The sequence below is a fragment of the Aricia agestis genome, chromosome Z (assembly GCF_905147365.1).
Source record: "Aricia agestis chromosome Z, ilAriAges1.1, whole genome shotgun sequence".
Taxonomy (NCBI): domain Eukaryota; kingdom Metazoa; phylum Arthropoda; class Insecta; order Lepidoptera; family Lycaenidae; genus Aricia; species Aricia agestis.
The window spans coordinates 17,084,699-17,102,947 of record NC_056428.1 but is presented as its reverse complement, the minus strand read 5'-3'; the positions used below and the strand labels follow the sequence as shown (position 1 = coordinate 17,102,947).

At 34.6% G+C, this 18,249-nt stretch overlaps 1 protein-coding gene across 2 annotated transcripts; it reads left to right on the top strand.

Annotated features, from left to right (window-relative positions):
- Positions 1-8,354: 8,354 nt before the first annotated feature.
- Positions 8,355-18,164, top strand: LOC121738542 (guanylate kinase-associated protein mars). 2 transcript variants are annotated; one of them, XM_042130678.1, is made up of 10 exons: positions 8,355-8,378; positions 8,470-8,479; positions 8,609-8,697; positions 8,785-9,937; positions 13,495-13,637; positions 14,635-14,793; positions 15,016-15,187; positions 15,380-15,567; positions 15,765-15,839; positions 17,181-18,164. In XM_042130678.1, exons 2-10 carry the CDS (start codon positions 8,476-8,478, stop codon positions 17,649-17,651), a joined length of 2,454 nt encoding a protein of 817 aa, XP_041986612.1. In that variant the 5' UTR covers positions 8,355-8,378; positions 8,470-8,475; the 3' UTR covers positions 17,652-18,164. The 2 variants fall into 2 exon arrangements, with proteins under 2 accessions (XP_041986612.1, XP_041986611.1); XM_042130677.1 differs by lacking the exon at positions 8,355-8,378 and having other exon boundaries at positions 8,397-8,479.
- Positions 18,165-18,249: the final 85 nt, after the last annotated feature.

Genomic DNA, 18,249 nt, shown 5'->3' with positions numbered 1-18,249 from the left:
ATATGAAAGTTAATTTAAGGTTTACCATTTATGACGTTTAAAAAAACTACTAGCTAGATCTCGTTTGAAAGCCAATTTTCGTTAGTAGTTTTTATAGTAATGTAAGTATATCATATATTTTTTTTAGACTTATCATGCCCCTACTTTAGAAGTTAGAGGGCCCCCCCCTCACATACATTTTACCACTTTGGAAGAGTTTCTCTCGCAAACTATTCAGGTTAGAAAAAAATTATATTAAAATTTCAGAGACGCATATTCCTACATTTTTTTTAACCCCCGACAAAAAAGAGGGGTGTTATAAGTTTGACGTGTCTGTCTGTCGGTCTGTCTGTCTGTCTGTCTGTCTCTCTGTCTGTCTCTCTGTCTGTCTGTCTGTCTATCTGTCTGTGGCATCGTAGCATCCAAACGGGTGGACCGATTTTGATCTAGTTTTTTTTGTTTGAAAGCTGACTTTATTGAGAGTGTTCTTAGCTATAGTTCATCGTCATCAACCTGCTCCGTGCTGAAAAATCGCGGTTCATCTGGTTGGTGAAGGGCCGATTAGCAACTTGCAGTGGTTTGGTGGGCTTTATTGCATTCTAGTTCGTGATATTTATGAATCAAAAGGTCAACTTTCCATTAATGTGTAAATACACATTAATGGAAAGTTGACCTGGTGCTGCAGCATCACCTGGTAATCAATAGGATATACCCAACTCCTCACCAACTTAGATCAATGGTTTCATGTTTGGGCTTATTTTAATTGCGACAAATAGTAAAACGTAGATAACCAATAAATTTTTGCATGCTGCTGCTGCAGCATCACCTGGATTCTATAGGAGCCGTGCTCCATATGAACCCAAAGTGGAGGTTTCATGTTTGGACTCATATTAACGGCCTCATCCAAGAGGACATTCCTAGATGGTATTCATTGGGATATAATTTGATGATGTTGATAGGAATTATTCTGCACTATAACCAACGCAAAATTAAAAAGCATGAAATAAAATTAAATTAAGAAATTTAAAAAAACCCCCGCCAAACAACTTGAAAAAGTAATGAAATAATATATTTTACTGACGTTAAGTTTAAATAATTCCTAAGTGTAAAGTGATATTTTAGTCCATAGTTGTTGTCAAGGTGTGTCGGGGTACCGCAAATGTACTTAGACGTTTGATTTCACATAACATTATAGTTTAAGGGTCATTTCACAGCGAACCAAATCGACACAATCAATGACATGGCGATAAAAAATGCAAAAGACACTGTTGGCGGTCCCCCGACACACCGTGACAACAATTATGGACTAAAATATCACTTTACACTTAGGAATTATTTAAACTTAAAGTCAGTAAAATATATTATTTCATTACTTTTTAAAGTTGTTTGGCGGGGTTTTTTTTAAATTTCTTAATTTAATTCTATCACAAGTAATTCTAAAGATAAAAAGTCGTAAATGAAGACAAGTTGGGAGTTTCATTAGTTTCTACTGTGGTAGATGCGGACATCTATACTTACCGTCTTGTACAGCGTTGGAAATTACGCACCGTCCCGCGACATGTCGTACATGTCCGTTTCTACCTCTAAGGTAGAGAATTATTTATAGACTTGTTATCATTTACGTTCAGTTATAATGGATTTTTGTTTGTTTTCAGTGGGACTAGTGCCACACATTCATTCAAATTTTAACCAATATGAATATTTAATTGTTATAAATAATCAGTGACGTGAAATAATAGCTGCAACGGAGGCTGAGGCTTCTTTCCATGATGAACATTTATGGATATAGAGCAAAAAAATCGCGTTTGTTGTTCGAGGCCACACAATAATTATTAATTTTATTTTAATTACAATATCTTAAAGCGCCAACAAAAAAACGCAATTTGGTGAAAATTTCTACTATTGTGGTTCTTGAGATGAACCTCGGCGATAGACGGACGGACCACATATAGAAAGCGAAGTCTGATAGGTTCCCATTTTCAATTATTAAGCACGGAAACCTAAAAAGCTTAAAAATATTTTATTATGTTACTTTATTTAAAAAAATAAAATAAAATAGGTAAAAGCACTAATGGTAGACTCGAAACTAATAGATAACACTTACCACAAAAATACCATAAAAATAAGAATTAGTCTAATTTTTTCTCAACACTATTTTTATGAGCTTCTCAAGCTATCTGTTGACGTGAAAAAATATATTAGGGACGCCTTCGGGAACAACATTTTAAAATGGGATCAGTTGTCGTAAAAAATGTGACCGCGTCAACACGCGCTCGGCAGTTTCTTAGCAAATAGGTTAAGGAAGGCGAAATTTTGCACGTAAGTTTTGAATACATTTTTTTGATTTTTTGTAATTACTATTGATTTCATTGGATTAATGGTCATGTTGTTTACACTAATTAATGTATAATTATGATTTTTATCCATTTTCCCTAACAATATAAATGGTGTCTACTATTAGTTCTTGAAAATGTAAAAAACCTAACAGATGACACGGAACTCATATCATCATTTTGCAATACATACTAAAGTTATTTTGTAGTTTATTCTACTGCAAATATCATCAATATTCTCTGAAAATATAATTCTATTAACAAGCTAACAAATTAGAACTACTGTACCTAAAAATTGACATATTAGACCTTGTCTGATCTAAAAATCGATTGCTTTAGTTTTTTAGCAGTAAAAAGAAGAAAAAGGAGAGCTGAGAAAAGAAAGAAGAAAAAAGAAGAGGCAAGAGAAGCATGGAGACTAAAGACTCAAAATAAATTTGCTAGGCAAAAATATATGAAAAATAAAAGGAAAGATAGTTTTAGCATGGCAGAAGAATGGATAGAATCTGGAGACAACGTGGATAATATTACATAAGCATGTAGTTACTATGATGAAGTAAATGAAATCTTTTGAAAAAAACGGCAAATAAAGACCTAATAATAGGAAAAATGTTAAATGTAATGTAATGTTCTATGTCAACTATTAGTTCATATTGGTGTCTACTGTTAGTGATGTTCGTTAACTGTGATGTCATCTATTAGTTGTTATGACTAAGCTTACAAAAATACCAATAATTTATTTTTTAATTGATTTGTCAGTGAATAATTATAATAGTTTTGTTTTGTAAGAGTTACTGAAGACATGGAAGAAGTTATCAATCCTTTATTTTAATAAATATATATTTTACAACATTCAAAATATGTTCTATGTTTCCTTAAAGCGTCTGCCATTAGTGCTTTTACCTTATCTTTGCGGCTTTGCAAGAACATTAAGGATGAGTTTCGACTGCATATTTGTTTTGCGAACAAAAGGCGTTAAATTGTTTATGTAGGTATTAAATAAAATGTTATTTATTTCATTTAAAACAGTTCTTCTTCTTCTTTTTTATTAATGGCTCCTTTGTGAGTTGCCAGTATCAGGGTGTTTTGGTTAATAAATAATGTAACATTAATTAAAAACTATAAAGAATACTCCTTGTTCGCTCGATAGACAAACAAACGACGGTAAAATAAGCCCTTTCAAATAATCTTCCCCGTTTTTTCCATTATCTTCTGTTTCCTTGCTCGTATTTATCTTAGCGTGATAATTTATAGCCTATAACCTTCCTCGATAAATGAGCTATCTAACACTAAAAGAATTTTCAAAATCGGACTAGTAATTCCTGCGATTAGGGCGTTCAAACAAACAAACTCTTCAGCTCAATAATATTAGAATAGATAAGATGTTCTGTGGTCAATTTGGTAGTCGCCAATTGGAATGAAACACTATTTTGTTCCTATGAGGAACGTGTAAGATGATTATATCAATGCAGCTCTGTATTCAATGGTAATGCTCAAAATTACGACCTTCATAATTATATTCTCAAGAGTCAGTAAAAGCTGAATATAATAATCGACTCAGAATTATATTTTACCGTCCAGACTTGTCCACTGTAGAAGTTATAACGAAGCCTCAAAGAATTTATTAATGTAAGATGCAATAAAAGTCTAAGGTCGTCAATGGTCCCTAGGGAAAGGAAATTGGAAAAGAAATTGACCTTGCTCAAGACGTATCCGAAAAGACCAAAAAGAAGAAATTATGTTTTTGTTTTACCCTTTAGTGAAAACAGAATTAGTTAATACCGACACTGGAACGGAAAAGTCGCTAACCTCCATATAGGCAACTTTAGGAGAGAACGTTTTAAAGTTTTAATATTTAGAAAAAAATTCATATCTTTACAATCTATTGACCGATTTTGGAAATTCCAAAACCTATTGGATAGGTGATTTTGTGTTCATTTTTTTAAGCTAATACACAATCTAATATCGCATTAGTTTGGAAGATAAGTGGCGCTTCAGCGAATATCAGTACTAACATTAAATATTTAGAGCCTGAAAAAGTCGCTAACCTCCAAAAAAGAAAAGTTCATTTTTGCTGAACTACCATCACTTCATATATTTTTTTAACAGTTATTTTTGCTTACCATCCATTATTGTCTCTTATCAGCTGGTACTTTATTCTTAACGTCCAAAATGAACCAACATGACCTGGTTACATTAGCTAAAGTGTTTTAAGATATTTTAAAATGTAGTAATCGAATACTTAAGTACAAGCAATTCAATTAAATGACTGTTTATTTTCTTATCGACCTGAAAACAAATGAAATTTTTGACGTATAATTTCCTGTTTTAGTCTTGTCGTCATCAAAACATTTCTCGTCACCTGATTCGTTAACAGCGCTTTTCGTAATATGCTTAGGTGACGATGGTTTTGAAAAGGTAGATGATTTATTAACAGATGTTTCCGGTGACAATATTTCAGCATAACCACAAATCTCGTCAATTGACTCTTCATAGGCAGCTAGACCTTTACTTATCCTTGCAGGTGAAGATGGTTTAGAAGAAGTACTTGATTCCTTCTCTGTTATCTCCAAGAACGTATTTTCTTTTGGTACATGACTCTATCATTTGGTAACTATTCTCTCAAAAAGTAAAAAAAAAAACACGTGGTTATACCATAAAGTTAATATACCTAGCAAAATAGAGAAACAAAGGCCTGAGCAAGAGAAATCTCACTATCAGTAGCACTGCGTGGTAAAAAGAGACGTGTGATACATGACAGCAGCACTCTTTTTTTGACGTCCAGTCGGCACATGCCGCACGTTGACAATTTAATCTCATAGAAATCATGTTCAATCATGCTTGTGTAAGTGTACACGTACACATATTTTTCACACAGATGAAAACCAATTTTGGTTTCGTTTGACAGCTCGAGATTGTTGCTCTATTCCGCTAGGTATATTAACTTTATGGGTTATACCTTATATAATTTATTAAGTCATATTATACTTTTTTAGTCAAAGGAAAATTATAATCAAAGAAATTTTTGAGTAAAAGTTAACTGCATACTTATGAAATAAATCTTAAACTTTAATTATTTTTGTTTGTTTGACTTAGCTTTATTTTGTTAAACATGTTTATAATTTTACCTAAGGTTGGTCTTTATTATCATTGGAAGAGTGGAACAAAGCTTGCGAGAAGGCTCCATTTGTAATAGTTAAGAAAACCTTTATATTTACAGTTTAATGTATATCATATTACATATACTCGTATTAAGATATTTAATGAACCTTTTTTAAGAAATTTATTAAAAAACTAACCCGCTGTCGCAGCGTCACCCGCAAAAGATAAATTTTCCCTTAGGAAAAGCTATTTTCTAGCGGTAAAAAGTAGTCTTTGTTACTTAGGGATAATGTAGCAATCTAATAGTGAAATAACTTTAAAGTCGGTTTTGTAGTTTTTGAGTTTATTCGTAACAAAAATAAAGACACAAAAATACAAAGGTTTCCTCAATTTTTTATATTATTTGTATATAGTATAGACTAGAGAATGCCCGCAACTCCGTGGCGCCAAAATTTGTTTATCGCGCCGGAACCGTACATTTTTCTAGGATAAAAACTATACTATGTTCTTTCCTGGGATACAATGTATCTCCATGCCAAATTTTACCAAAGTCGGTTCAGCGGTTTAAGTGTAAAGAGGTAATAGACAGACGGAGACATTTATGAAATGAATTATCAAGTAAGTAAGTTTAACAATATTTGTAAAAAAATCTCTTGATCCTCATACATTGCGGACCAAGAATACGAGAGATAAACTCAACCTTGACTTCTTTGATTTGTAAATCTAATATTTTCATAACCATCATGCTCTTAACCATCATGCTCTTTGTAATTTAACCTTAACTTCCTCGAAAAATTTGGTTTTAAATAACGTTATTTACGTTTTAAATTACACAGATTTTTGTTTGTAAGTGTTAAAAAAATCACGTTTGCTTGTTAGTCACTTCCATAATGCTAATGGTGAAAACCTGTCATAGGCTTTTTGTTTTTTCTATTCTTTAGCTATATTTAAGTAAAATCCTAAGACTGGGTTACACCAGAGGCGTGGGTAAAGTAAAAGTTAAATATGGCGTCCAAACACCCCATATTCTCATCTGTCAATTTTTCCTGTTATAGTTAAGGTTAAAGTTAAAGTTAGTTGGTGCAACCCAGTCTAAGCTGTTGGTTTTATAATATTAAATAAATAAAAAGTATTTCGCACGTCATATTATACGTGCATACATGTTTGAACGACAAACGCGTAATTATTTCCGGTGAAGTATATTATTGTGTTTAACATTTCAATTTTTGTTCACCCATTGAAGACGGCGTATTTACTAAGTTATGTTTAAAAATAATAGTAGTCCTAACAGCATTTAAAATGGTCGTGAAGGTGCGATAATTTTTTAAAAGCTTAGATTAGATGGACTTCACGAATAATACTTTGGAAACTTATAGTTTTCAAGAAACCTTTATATAGAAATTAAGACTATAACAGCTTTCGAGTGCCCACAATAATACCAAGTACACATACTCTGGGAAGAAACCACTGTAGAACTAATTCACTTATAATTGGCACATAAAGTTGACTACTGCACTATAAGGTCAAGTAACAAGGTCAAATGGTACTAAGTGCATTTCGTTCTATACATTACTATTACTGGCGTATGACCTTATAGCGGATTTATAATTACTTCTTTTAGTCTATTACTTCTGTCGCCCATGGACACTCGCAGCATCAGAAGAGCTGCAGGTGCGTTGCCGGCCTTTTAAGAGGGAACAGAGTAATAGGGGAGGGTAGGGATGGGAAGGGAAGGGTATAGGGGAGGGTAGGGAAGGGAATAGGGTAGGGGATTGGGCCTCCGGTAAACTACTCACTTGGCGAAACACAGTGCAAGCGCTGTTTCACGCCGGTTTTCTTTGAGAACGTGCTATTTCTTCGATCGAGCCGGCCCATTCGTGCCGAAACATGGCTCTCCCACGTCAAAGGACTATAGGAGAACTTTGTTACTTTGGTGATACAGTATTCAATGTTTGAAGTCCATTTATAAAGTCTTGAATTTAGCATTATTTTCGCTATTGTCACTTCGATAAATGCTATCTATATTGGATTAAAATATCTGACATCACAGAAACTAAAAAAATATACAGGTAAAAATGATTAAAACGCAGCATTTTCCTCTTATCAGTAGACACTGTTGACTTAACAATATCTTTATTGAAATAACCAGAGGACCTTTTCGCTTAACCGCCATAGCTTAACTTTTGAGAGAAAGCAAAAATTGCTGATGTGCCGTAGTAAACAATACGAGCTAGTGGAATAATCGCTTAAGTGTTATTCATACCCCAAATAAGTAATGGAAAAATAACTTAAGCGACACAGGTGTAAAAAAGACCGTTTTGAACGTCGTTCAGTGAAAAGATTTATAAAATAATGCCAATTCGCCTTTTGCTAACTGACCACAAAATTACTCTGATTGCTTCAAAACCCCGATCATTCAACGCAGAAAAAATTGCTGATTCCAAATATTTAACATATTATCTCCCCTAATTTAAGGTAGCACAGTAAAGATAATGAGGCAACACTAATTTGCATTAGTGCCAACATGACGGCAAAGGAATTGATCATCTATATTTCTACGTAGGTATATAATAAGTCTATGATTTCTAATGATTTCTACAAATAGGTACCTATATACTAGTAATCTGTCTATAATTAATCATAGACTTATTTATAATTTATATACGTACTATCGCTAGCATAGATAAAGTATTATAGTACCTCAATAGTACCTCAATGATCGCTAGAAGTTTTAACTTTTATGTATCTAAGCCAATGACATAAGAAACACCTTAAACTTATAATATACTGTAGTGAAACACAGTGTTTCTTAAGTCATTGATCTAAGCATAGAAGTTTGACTTTGATAGAAGTTTATTCTTTTAAGTTTATCTATGGGTCTACCCTTGGTCTACCCATTGAGGTACTTTATCTATGGGTCTACCCATGGTCTACCGTTGACAGATATGCCAGTTATTTTGAAATGTAAAGTAAAAAGTTTGGTTCAAGTTAGCTGTTAGTTTTTATTATTCGTAGGTTCAAGTTTTATCTTTTACTTGTAAATTGTTTTTTTCAGGTCAAAATGGGTAAGTTACAATTTACTAAATTTTAAAAGCATATCAACTTAGAAACAAAACATCATGACCTGTCTTGTAATTAATATTATAGTGCTAAAATAGTAATAAGATGCCAAACAAATGTGTTTTTGTTTCTAGATAAGAGTTTCGACTTTGGTAAGTTGTTGCAGTTGCATGAGAAGAAGCACAAAAGTAAACCAGTCCAGTTCAGCAGCGTAGCAGTTGGGGTACCTATGGATTAGCACATATTTTTATTGTTTGTGCACTTGCATTACGCATAAAAACAATAATGTATTAAAAACCTTTTTTTGTAGGTAAAATTGAGGTTGGATAAACGAAACAACAAGAGAAAAAGTAGCCGTCTTACGATTTTTGACAAGATTAGAAATATTCCAAAATGTGAGAGTCCAGTTCCACCTAAACCGGACCAAAAAACTAAACTGGAACATAGAATGAAGCAATTGCAGTTATGGAAACAGGAGAAGGAGAAGAAGAAAATGCAGGCTGCTCTAAATAAGAAGAAACCTTTTTTAGCTGGAGTGGCACACAACCCAATAAAATTTGTACCTCCCCCTCCTCCCAAACCCATGCCAAGCACCTCTGGAAGAGTTACACGGTCACAGACAAAAGGGCAAAAAACAGAAATTGCTAAAACATCCCAAAAGGCAATATCAAATGTGAAATCATTTGCTCCAAAAAATGCTACATTTAATCCAACTCTAAATATTGTCAAACTCCCTCTACAGATACCCAGCAGTAATGCCAAAAAAGTCACATCCAAAGTAACTTTAGGATTAAAAACTGACAATAAAACAAAATCTAAACCTTTAAAATCTGACTTTGGTAAAAACAATAGAAACAATGCTCAAAGTAAAGCTTCTGATTCATCTAGCAGTGTAGGCTCATCACTACCAATTGCAAAGACCAGAGTTCTAAGAAAACGTGCTTACACTGTGCAGTCAAAAAAGGTACCATTAACATCAGAATCTTCAGGTAGCCTTAGTTCATCATCGCCGAAACCAAACACAAGACCAACAAGGAAAATAAATGAAAATGTTAAAACAACTTCAAAGGCTCAAAATTCTACTCCTGAATCTAGTAATAGTGATGATGCTCATAAACAAATAAAGACTCGCACTCCAAGAAAATCATTAGCCCAGTCTTCTAGTGAGGAGGCTGATGGCAAGCAAAGAACTCCTCGAACATCGCTACCAAATTCTAGGAAGAACACAAATGTCAAGGAAAAAACTCCTAGAAAGTCAGTACCAAATCTATACACTCCAGTAAAACCCGTACCCAAAAGTGAGTCAAGTTCGGAGGAGAAGCTACGATCACCAAAGCAAGCAGAGGTATCAATGACTCCGGAGCAGATTGTTGAGGTGGTTCAAAAGCTACCAAGCCCCTGTGTTACCATGTCCAGGGGTAAGGCCAATGCCAGAAAGGAAATGAAGAAGAAAATTGATGAAGGTAACATAATTTATCAGAACTTGAATTTCATATTACTTCCATCACCATCCAAAATACAATAGGTACATTATACTAATAATTATTCTACTACATACATAATTCTGTCATTAGCATTACCACAGAATATATATTAGTAGTACCAACAGATTTCCCACTTGTGCAACCCATTTAAAAAAATAACAACTCATGCTACGATACTATAAAGTTCAAATTCCAACCGCACAGTGCTAGGTGCCTACAATTATATTTGCCTACATATGCGCTCTCTTTCTATCGCGTAAGAGGCACACTTTCTGACGAAATCAAGATTGTCACCTTTTAGAAAGTAAAATAATCTTCTTTTAATTACTATAGCTACTAATAGCAAACTTTTTTATAGTAATAATCAAATAGTAACCCAACGTATATTTGGACCTAGTTCTGCAGAAAGCAGCCATATGAGGTAAAGTACGAACGGAGTTATAAGCGTTTTTCTACCGATAACTGAAGGGCAACACCCTTCAGTTATTTATTACTTTTCTGTATGTTTTATACTTGAGAATAATTATTAGGAATAGTATAGCGGTTTATATCCTATCCATTAATTCATATCGTTTAAGATTAATAATAATAATAGGGTTTCTGATGTGGCTGTTTTATGCGGAATAGCTTATTCCATCGAAATTACAATAAAGAATAAACCAGCCACATAAGTTGTCTGTGTTCTGCATTAATTCAAAATGGAATAACAGTATGTAAAAGACAGACAAGAAAATGAACAAAATCTTTTATTATTGTTTTACTTCATAATAATATTTACATACCTTTATGATTTCACGTGAAATAATATTTGTGATTTGTAAGAAAACTAAAAAATCGACCAAGTGCGAATCGGACTCGCGCACGAAGGGTTCCGTACCGGTATAGTTTGAAAGTAGACAAAAAAATGTGTTTTTTATATGGGATTAAATATTTACTTTATTTTAATTTTATTATTAATTATTAATTAACAAATATAATTAAGGATTTTGTGAAAATTTCAGGTGCCTAACTGTTACCATTATTGATTACGAGCAAAAAAGGCCAAAAAAAATCATGTTTCTTGTATGGGGCTCCCATAAATATATAATCCCTTAAATATTAACTTTATTTTATTTTTATTATATTTTGTTGTTATAGCGGCAACAGATATGCGTACACAATCTGTGAAAATTTCAGTAGTCTAGCTATAGCGATTCTTGAGTTACAACTTATAGCCTTGACATTGCAAATCAAACAAAATCTTATCAATTTACTACTACTACTTACAGCCTTGACATTGCAAATCAAACAAAAACAAAAAAACTTTTCCGCTCTCACTATTCTTCTTCTAAATTAAAATCCACCTCAGCGTTAAGCCCGTCAATATCATCATCAATAATTATTATCTCATCATCTCTACTCGTCAAATTATCATATTTTGCTCGATATCAGTAACGGCAATACATAGGCAATTGAAATTTTCACAAAAAACTCAGTTTTATTTGTACTTTAATAATTTATAATAATATTTAAATAAATGAAATAATCAAGGGGGCACACATACAAAAAACACAATTTTCATCCTATTTTTATTGTGGTACGGAACCCTTCGTGCGCGAGTCCAACTCGCACTTGGCCGATTTTATTTTATTTAAGCGGTGGGTTCAGAAATTGCAGCCATTTTAAAGTTTTGAGAAAGAAAATATAATCAGAAAATTGCATATTTAGGTAAATTATAAATATAGGTATTTTAGACAACAAGGGCTAAATCATTAGTTTAGAGCAAAATAAAATATCTGCGAAGCTTAGTTAAGAAAATATGAAGCTTTATTTTTTTATATTTTATTACACCCCCTATCTTAATCTGACAGATCCAAACACATTTCAATATTTAAAAAAAATTGTTTACCCAGCCACCACGTGAGAAATCTGATTTCTATACCATTATAACTAGACACATGTCGGAAGCCTATGCAAGCTTAATCTGACACGCTCGAGCTACTCATGGAAAAAACCCCTCTTCCCCTCCTCAACTAAAGTAGAAGTAAGTAAAACGTAAACAAACAAGTAAAAGTTATACGACCACGCTCAGAGATGTAATAGGTTAATTTTAAAATTAAAAGTTTAAGTCAAGTTTAAAAATCGTCCTTACTCGCATAACCGTAAATGTCATAAAATAATCTTAAGTGTTTCAGAGTAGTGGTTACGGCGGCACGGCGTATAAAATAGTATATTATATTGATTAAGATTAAAATTTGATAAAAACAGCCTGGATGACGTTAGAAAAAGCCAAGTATAGACTCGTTACAAATAAACAATTAACAGAAAACAGCCAACGTACACTGGCTGTTTTTTACGAAACTCCATCCTCGATACCTCCTAACATTTTTAAATTTGGACAAAACAGCCATAAAGCAGGCTGACTTAGGTATGCAATATAGGTAAGGCAGTTTGCTTCAAAATAGGCTGCATTTTGCACCATGATGACTGTTTTTTACAAAATGTTTTTGTTAAATGGCTGCATTTGACGGTTCAGATCTTCGCCGTAAGAAGAGATATCGAAATGGCTGTTTTTGAAAAAAATCCGCCATGTCGAATTTAGTATGGCTGTATTAATAAGTCGATTTTCGAAAAAGTGCCACTTGGCTGCTTTCTGCATAACTAGGTCCATTTTATAATAGTTTTATATTCGAATATAGTGTAGGAGCTGGTCAGGAATTTTAACTTAAACATAGTAACTTGTGTTTATTTATGTGTAGTATGCGGTTTGTTTGTAACAAATTAATTTATTTGCTATGTTTGTGTATTTTTTTTATCTTTTTTTGTATTTTAAAGTCTTAAATTACTTTATTGAAATATTTCTTTAATTTTTTTCAATGGTTCATATTTATCGGATTAATAACGATTAAGTATGTCACAGCGGTTAAATCAGTACGTAGATATATGCGACGAAAAAATCTTGCGCGCGCGTCACCGCTCGCTTGTGATCTGCCCCTTAAAAGGGGTACTTACAGTTCGATACCTAAACACGCGAGTGGGACAGGCCTGGCATTACTAGCATATAGTGTATTTGTGCTTTATTTATGTTTTATATATTGAACGCCTCCGTGGTCTAGTGGTATAGAGCGCGGCTCTTGACTCGGAAGTCGTGGGTTCGATTCCCGCATTGGAAACATGTTATTTCCAAGCTTGGTTAGGACAATGCAGGCTGATCACCTGATTGTCTGACAAGTAAGATGATCCATGCGTCGGATGGGCATGTAAAAAGTCGGTCCTGCGCCTGATCTCTCGCCGGTCGTGTCGGTCTTCCGTCCTACTGGGTTATGAGAGTAAAGGAATAGAGAGTGCTCTTGTGTACTGCGCACACTATAAAATTACTCCTGCGTAGCTGGCCTGGTTTCAATGAAACCGGCCACCGTCACCGAAACCAGTGTGGGAGCTATTATTGTTATTATATATTGAAAATACTAATCTGTTTCATCCCACTACTAGTACATAAACTCAAACAGTTATAAATTCCTCTCAGATCTTCAACTAAATTTTTTTGTGTTCTGTAGGTTTACTAGATGATGATGTGTGTGAGATGGACAGCCTGGATCATTTTAAACAGCAGTTGGACTCAGAAATTAAACGAATGACCGAGATGTGTAAAACGTGGGATAAAATATCCGAGCAGGTCCCATTGCCTGAAGCAGTGCAGGTCAGGTGTATTTTAATAATAATGTCAGTAGGATGAAAAAATGTTTACACTTTGTTTTTACACAATAATTTAAATTATAAGTTATAACAGCTGGCCGATTCTGTATCGTACATTTGTGAGTTAATAACTGAGTTTGTAACGAAACGGAGGAGTGAGTAACAGAAAGTGCCACTTTTTGTATTCACTTGCGTACAAAAGTGAGACGTTCCGTTCCTCACTCCTCCGTTTCGTTACTAACTCAGTGATTAACTCACAAATGTACGATACAGAATCGGCCAGCTGTTGAATTCTAGTTGAAGTAGACATCACCAAGCTAAACAAATGAAGAATGTAAAACGAAGATTTTTTTATAATATTTTAGTTCTAATCATAATATAATTTTCTAAGAATTTAGACCACTACATGCAGCTTCTGCCGGACTGAAATTCTGCAACACACAACTCACAAATGACACTTGTTTGGCTTAACCCTAACTGCAGCTGATGATTATAATGTCATTGTAGACCTTACTAAGCTTGCCCCTTAATAATCTACATTTAAGGTGAACACACGCTTATCAGAGCCGAAAGAATGGAACAAGCCGAAAGAAACTAATTTTAGAATTCTTTATATGAAATCCTATGAAACCTCGCACATTTGGGGTCCTGCCAGATTCGACCTATTCGATGCAGGCAAATGTGCGATGTTTCATAGGATTTCATATTATAAAGAATTCTAAAATTCGTTTCTTTCAACTTATTCCATTATTTCGGCCCCGAAAAGTGTGCGTTCACCTTTACACATTTTGATTTCCTAATGTTGATTAAATAATTTTATACACGATTTTAAGAGCTATCAAGCTGAAGCTTATTTTTATAAGTTCATATCTACAAAACATAGTGATTATATTCTCTTTGACATCTACAATCTTATACATATCTGCAAATTCATGTAAATGTTGCTTGCGTCAACCTGCTGAAGCCTGCAATATTCAATAAAATTACATGTGTATTTTCAGGAGGCAGTCCTCGGCGCGGTGGGTCAAGCCCGGCTGCTCATGTCGCAGAAGATGCAACAGTTCGCGTCGCTGCTCGCCCGTGCCGAGTGCCCAGAACCCGGCACAGCGCTCGTCACACCCACGGACCTCCATGGGTTCTGGGATATGGTGTTTATGCAGGTAAGGGTCGCGTTTTGTGGGGGATTTTATGAGGCAGTGTGATAAAGGCAATGGTTAAGAAAAAACAGCCAATAACTTTGACGGCTTTTAAATTATGATTTATCCGTGTTTTCGCGAAGTCCCTAGAATTTTCGCGATAATCCGATTTATCAAATCATCCTACGACACATATAATCCGATGTCTAATTATGACTATCTCAAAATTTTACTTGTTTTAAATAGGTCGAGAACATAGACATGCGCTTCAAGAAGCTAGAGGAGATGCGCGCTCGCAACTGGGCCGACGAGCCGCCGCCGCCGCGCGCCTCCCGCCGCCTGCCCCGCCCCTCCGCCCGCCCCGCCCCCGCCCCCCGCACTGGCGCTGTCGCAAGCCGGATCAAGGATCTAATAGCTGGTGATTAGAAAATATAATACACTAGACATAGCAGACCAGTGTTGTCGTTAATACACAAATATTTAAGTAACTCACTATTATATTGTTAGATATGCAAACATCTTGAATAAACTGTGTGTCTTAAACTTGAAGGAATATTCAAAAACATTTTTACCATGTCAAGTAAGTAATAAACTTAATATAAAAAACCAGCAAAACGCAAAGAGAAGAAACAGGCGGCTGAGGGTGAGCAGACAGAAGTAGCGGAGACCAAGACTTTTGATGCAGGATTCTTCAGCGTGCGGTCGCCCGTGCGCAGCCCCCGCGCGCCTGCCACGCCGCGCCGTTCGCTGCTACACCATGTACTGTCCAGCGAGGCCAAGAAAGCTTCTGCGTCTAAGGTAATTGTTGATAATACTTTCTATGATACCATTAGAAGTTCTGGCTTCTTTAGCTTCTTATCAAAGACAATAAACATGCTAAAATATAGTTCAAATAGTAACTAATCAAAAGCCACATGCATCATAAGTTCAAAAACTAGTTTTATTTTGCATATTTTGATTCATTGTACAAACAAATTATATTGTTTTACTTACAGAACAGCGCCTCATATGCAATGCTGCGTGCATCTTCCATTAGCAAAAATGTAGATAGTGATGACACAATGTTTACTGTAAGTTTAGTACAGAATATAATCATGAGTACAAATAATGAATGCAAAAACATGCTACTGTTAAATGCAGCAGATTAACTTAAAAGATTTAGACCCAGTTTCATCAAGCAATGTTAAATAAATAATGGCTTGTTAAATCAGTTAACGGCCTGTTAGAGCTATCGAGCGTTCCACCATACGCTAATGTCATGTCAAATCGCTTAACACGGTGTTAAATTTTTATTCCTGTTGGGAAGGTCCGTTAAATATATAACAGGCCCTCAACAGGCCGTTATAATAGTCAAAACAACAACTTTCAAAGACAATATCCAATATCAATAAAAGAATCTGTTTTGACTTTTGAGTGTTTCCGCCATGTTTCGCCACATCCTTACATAATATTATTTATTATTTTTCATGGCATAATTATTTAAATAAAAGTTTGTATCATGATTCATGTTTTCAGCTTTGACAGATCATAATTATTAACCTGGTAAATTAAAAAGAACTATTGTAGTGTAACTAATGTATGCGATCACTCGATCAGTGATATTTTAATTTAGTTGTATTATCTACGATCACTCGATCAGTGATATTTTAATTTGGTCGTATTATCTACCAGATGACGTATTATACGAATATGGTGAAAATTACACATTGCAGCCAACATGTCGTATTAAACTCGTACATTGCAATTTCGTCGCCTTATAACAAGAACGAACGAATTGAATGTTATTCACTCGTTGCTCACTTAACATTGTATTTACTAATCTTGCTGTTAAATTTTTACTGTGGGACATAAGTATTTTAACAGTCTGTTTAATTTTCCAAGGTCCGTTAAGTAATGCCTTGTTAGGATTTAACAAACAGAGGTTGGTGAAATTGGGTCTTATCCAATTTTTTAATTTTTTAAAAATATAAAGATAGACCGGGAGATGGTGACACAAGGTGGCAGTTCTTCAGGGGTCTAATTACGTAAAGGCAAAAAGGAAAATGATGGTCATAGCGCTTGCACCAGCACCAGTATGGCGGTTCTTCAGGGGTTTAATTACCCCTTTTTTTTTTTTTTTTTTTTTTTTTTTTTTTTTTTTTTTTTGAAGATGAAGATTTCCGAAGATGGTGGTGGACGCAGCCCCTACCCACTAAAAACTCGGCGGTACTCCACTATGCGCCTTGGGCGGGCCGCCGGATCGCGTGAGCCTACACCACGACTCCGCCGGGAGTTTAATTACCCCTGAAGAACCGCCATACTGGTACAAATGACTAAGAATTTTGTGTCTCCCGGTCTAAGAGGGCAAAGTCTCTGCTTTGTTTGCAAGGTTTGTATAATGTTAATATGAAATTGTTTAAATTTTATTACAGGCAAATCAAGTACAGTTGACACCAGTAAACCTGTTTGCCACACCAGCACGGAGCATCCTAAAGTCTGTTAACAATAAATCAACCAAGAAATCAGGCAAAAAGTCCATCAAAATGGTCCTATTTAATAACTCAGACACAGATATACAGAATGTGTCTGACACAGAGAAAGTAAACGGACAAAGTGAAGAAGGCGAGATGGAGAAAAACAAACAAGAAAATAGACTTGCTTCGGATGTAGAAAATAAACCTAAGTCGAAACTCATAAGGCAGGATGCTGTAGAGGACCGAAGCCCAGTCATGACCCGCAGTAGAAGGAAGAGTGTACAAACACCTTCAGAAGACAAGACGGATAAAACACCAAGACGTGCTAGAAGGAAGCATGCCTTACAGGAGATTGAAGTTAATATTGTTGAAGAACAAGCGAAAACGCCAAAGCGATCGACAAGAAGAAAGAGTTCGATCAAGGAATGACATTTTTGTTTAGGATAATAGTTTTTATTTTTTTGCAGTAGGTATATGTGTTACAGAGTTAGTAAACAGGTCTTCGTGATGGAAGGGATTGTTAATACTTTAGCATTGTATGTTGGTTTATACATAATTGAGAAGTGGAGATTTAGAAGTGTATTATGCGAATATTGTAATATCAAATATTTCACATTCAAAAATTTTACTGTAATTTGTAGTTCCATCTAACTATAGGCTCAGGTGCCCAGTATAAAGCTTATAAAAAGGCAGTACAATAATATTTTTAAAGCACTTCAAAAAATATTATGAATTGAACACTCAAGTTCCAGGTAGATTTTTATTGTCAGTGCCATTCACACCAACACTTTAATAATTATTATAGATTATGTTAAATTTTTAATGATAATTTCTGCTACGAGTAAATATCGAAGTTTAAAGTGTGTGAATTTATAGGCACGTGAGCTGGCTTTTATACAGGGTGCAATTAAACCTTCCGGCCAAATTTTGATATATTGAAAAATACACGTATTTTTTCTTATATAATCACTCAGTACTAAAATGTTGAGAAATAGCTTCCGAAAGTTGTCCTAAAAACACCACAATT

Excerpts from the sequence above, each read along its gene's own strand:
- LOC121738542 (XM_042130678.1), top strand. Across the intron at positions 8,698-8,784 it reads TCAGCAGCGTAGCAGTTGGG|GTAAAATTGAGGTTGGATAA; the intron begins GTACCTATGGAT and ends CTTTTTTTGTAG. Across the intron at positions 15,568-15,764 it reads AGAAAGCTTCTGCGTCTAAG|AACAGCGCCTCATATGCAAT; the intron begins GTAATTGTTGAT and ends TTTTACTTACAG.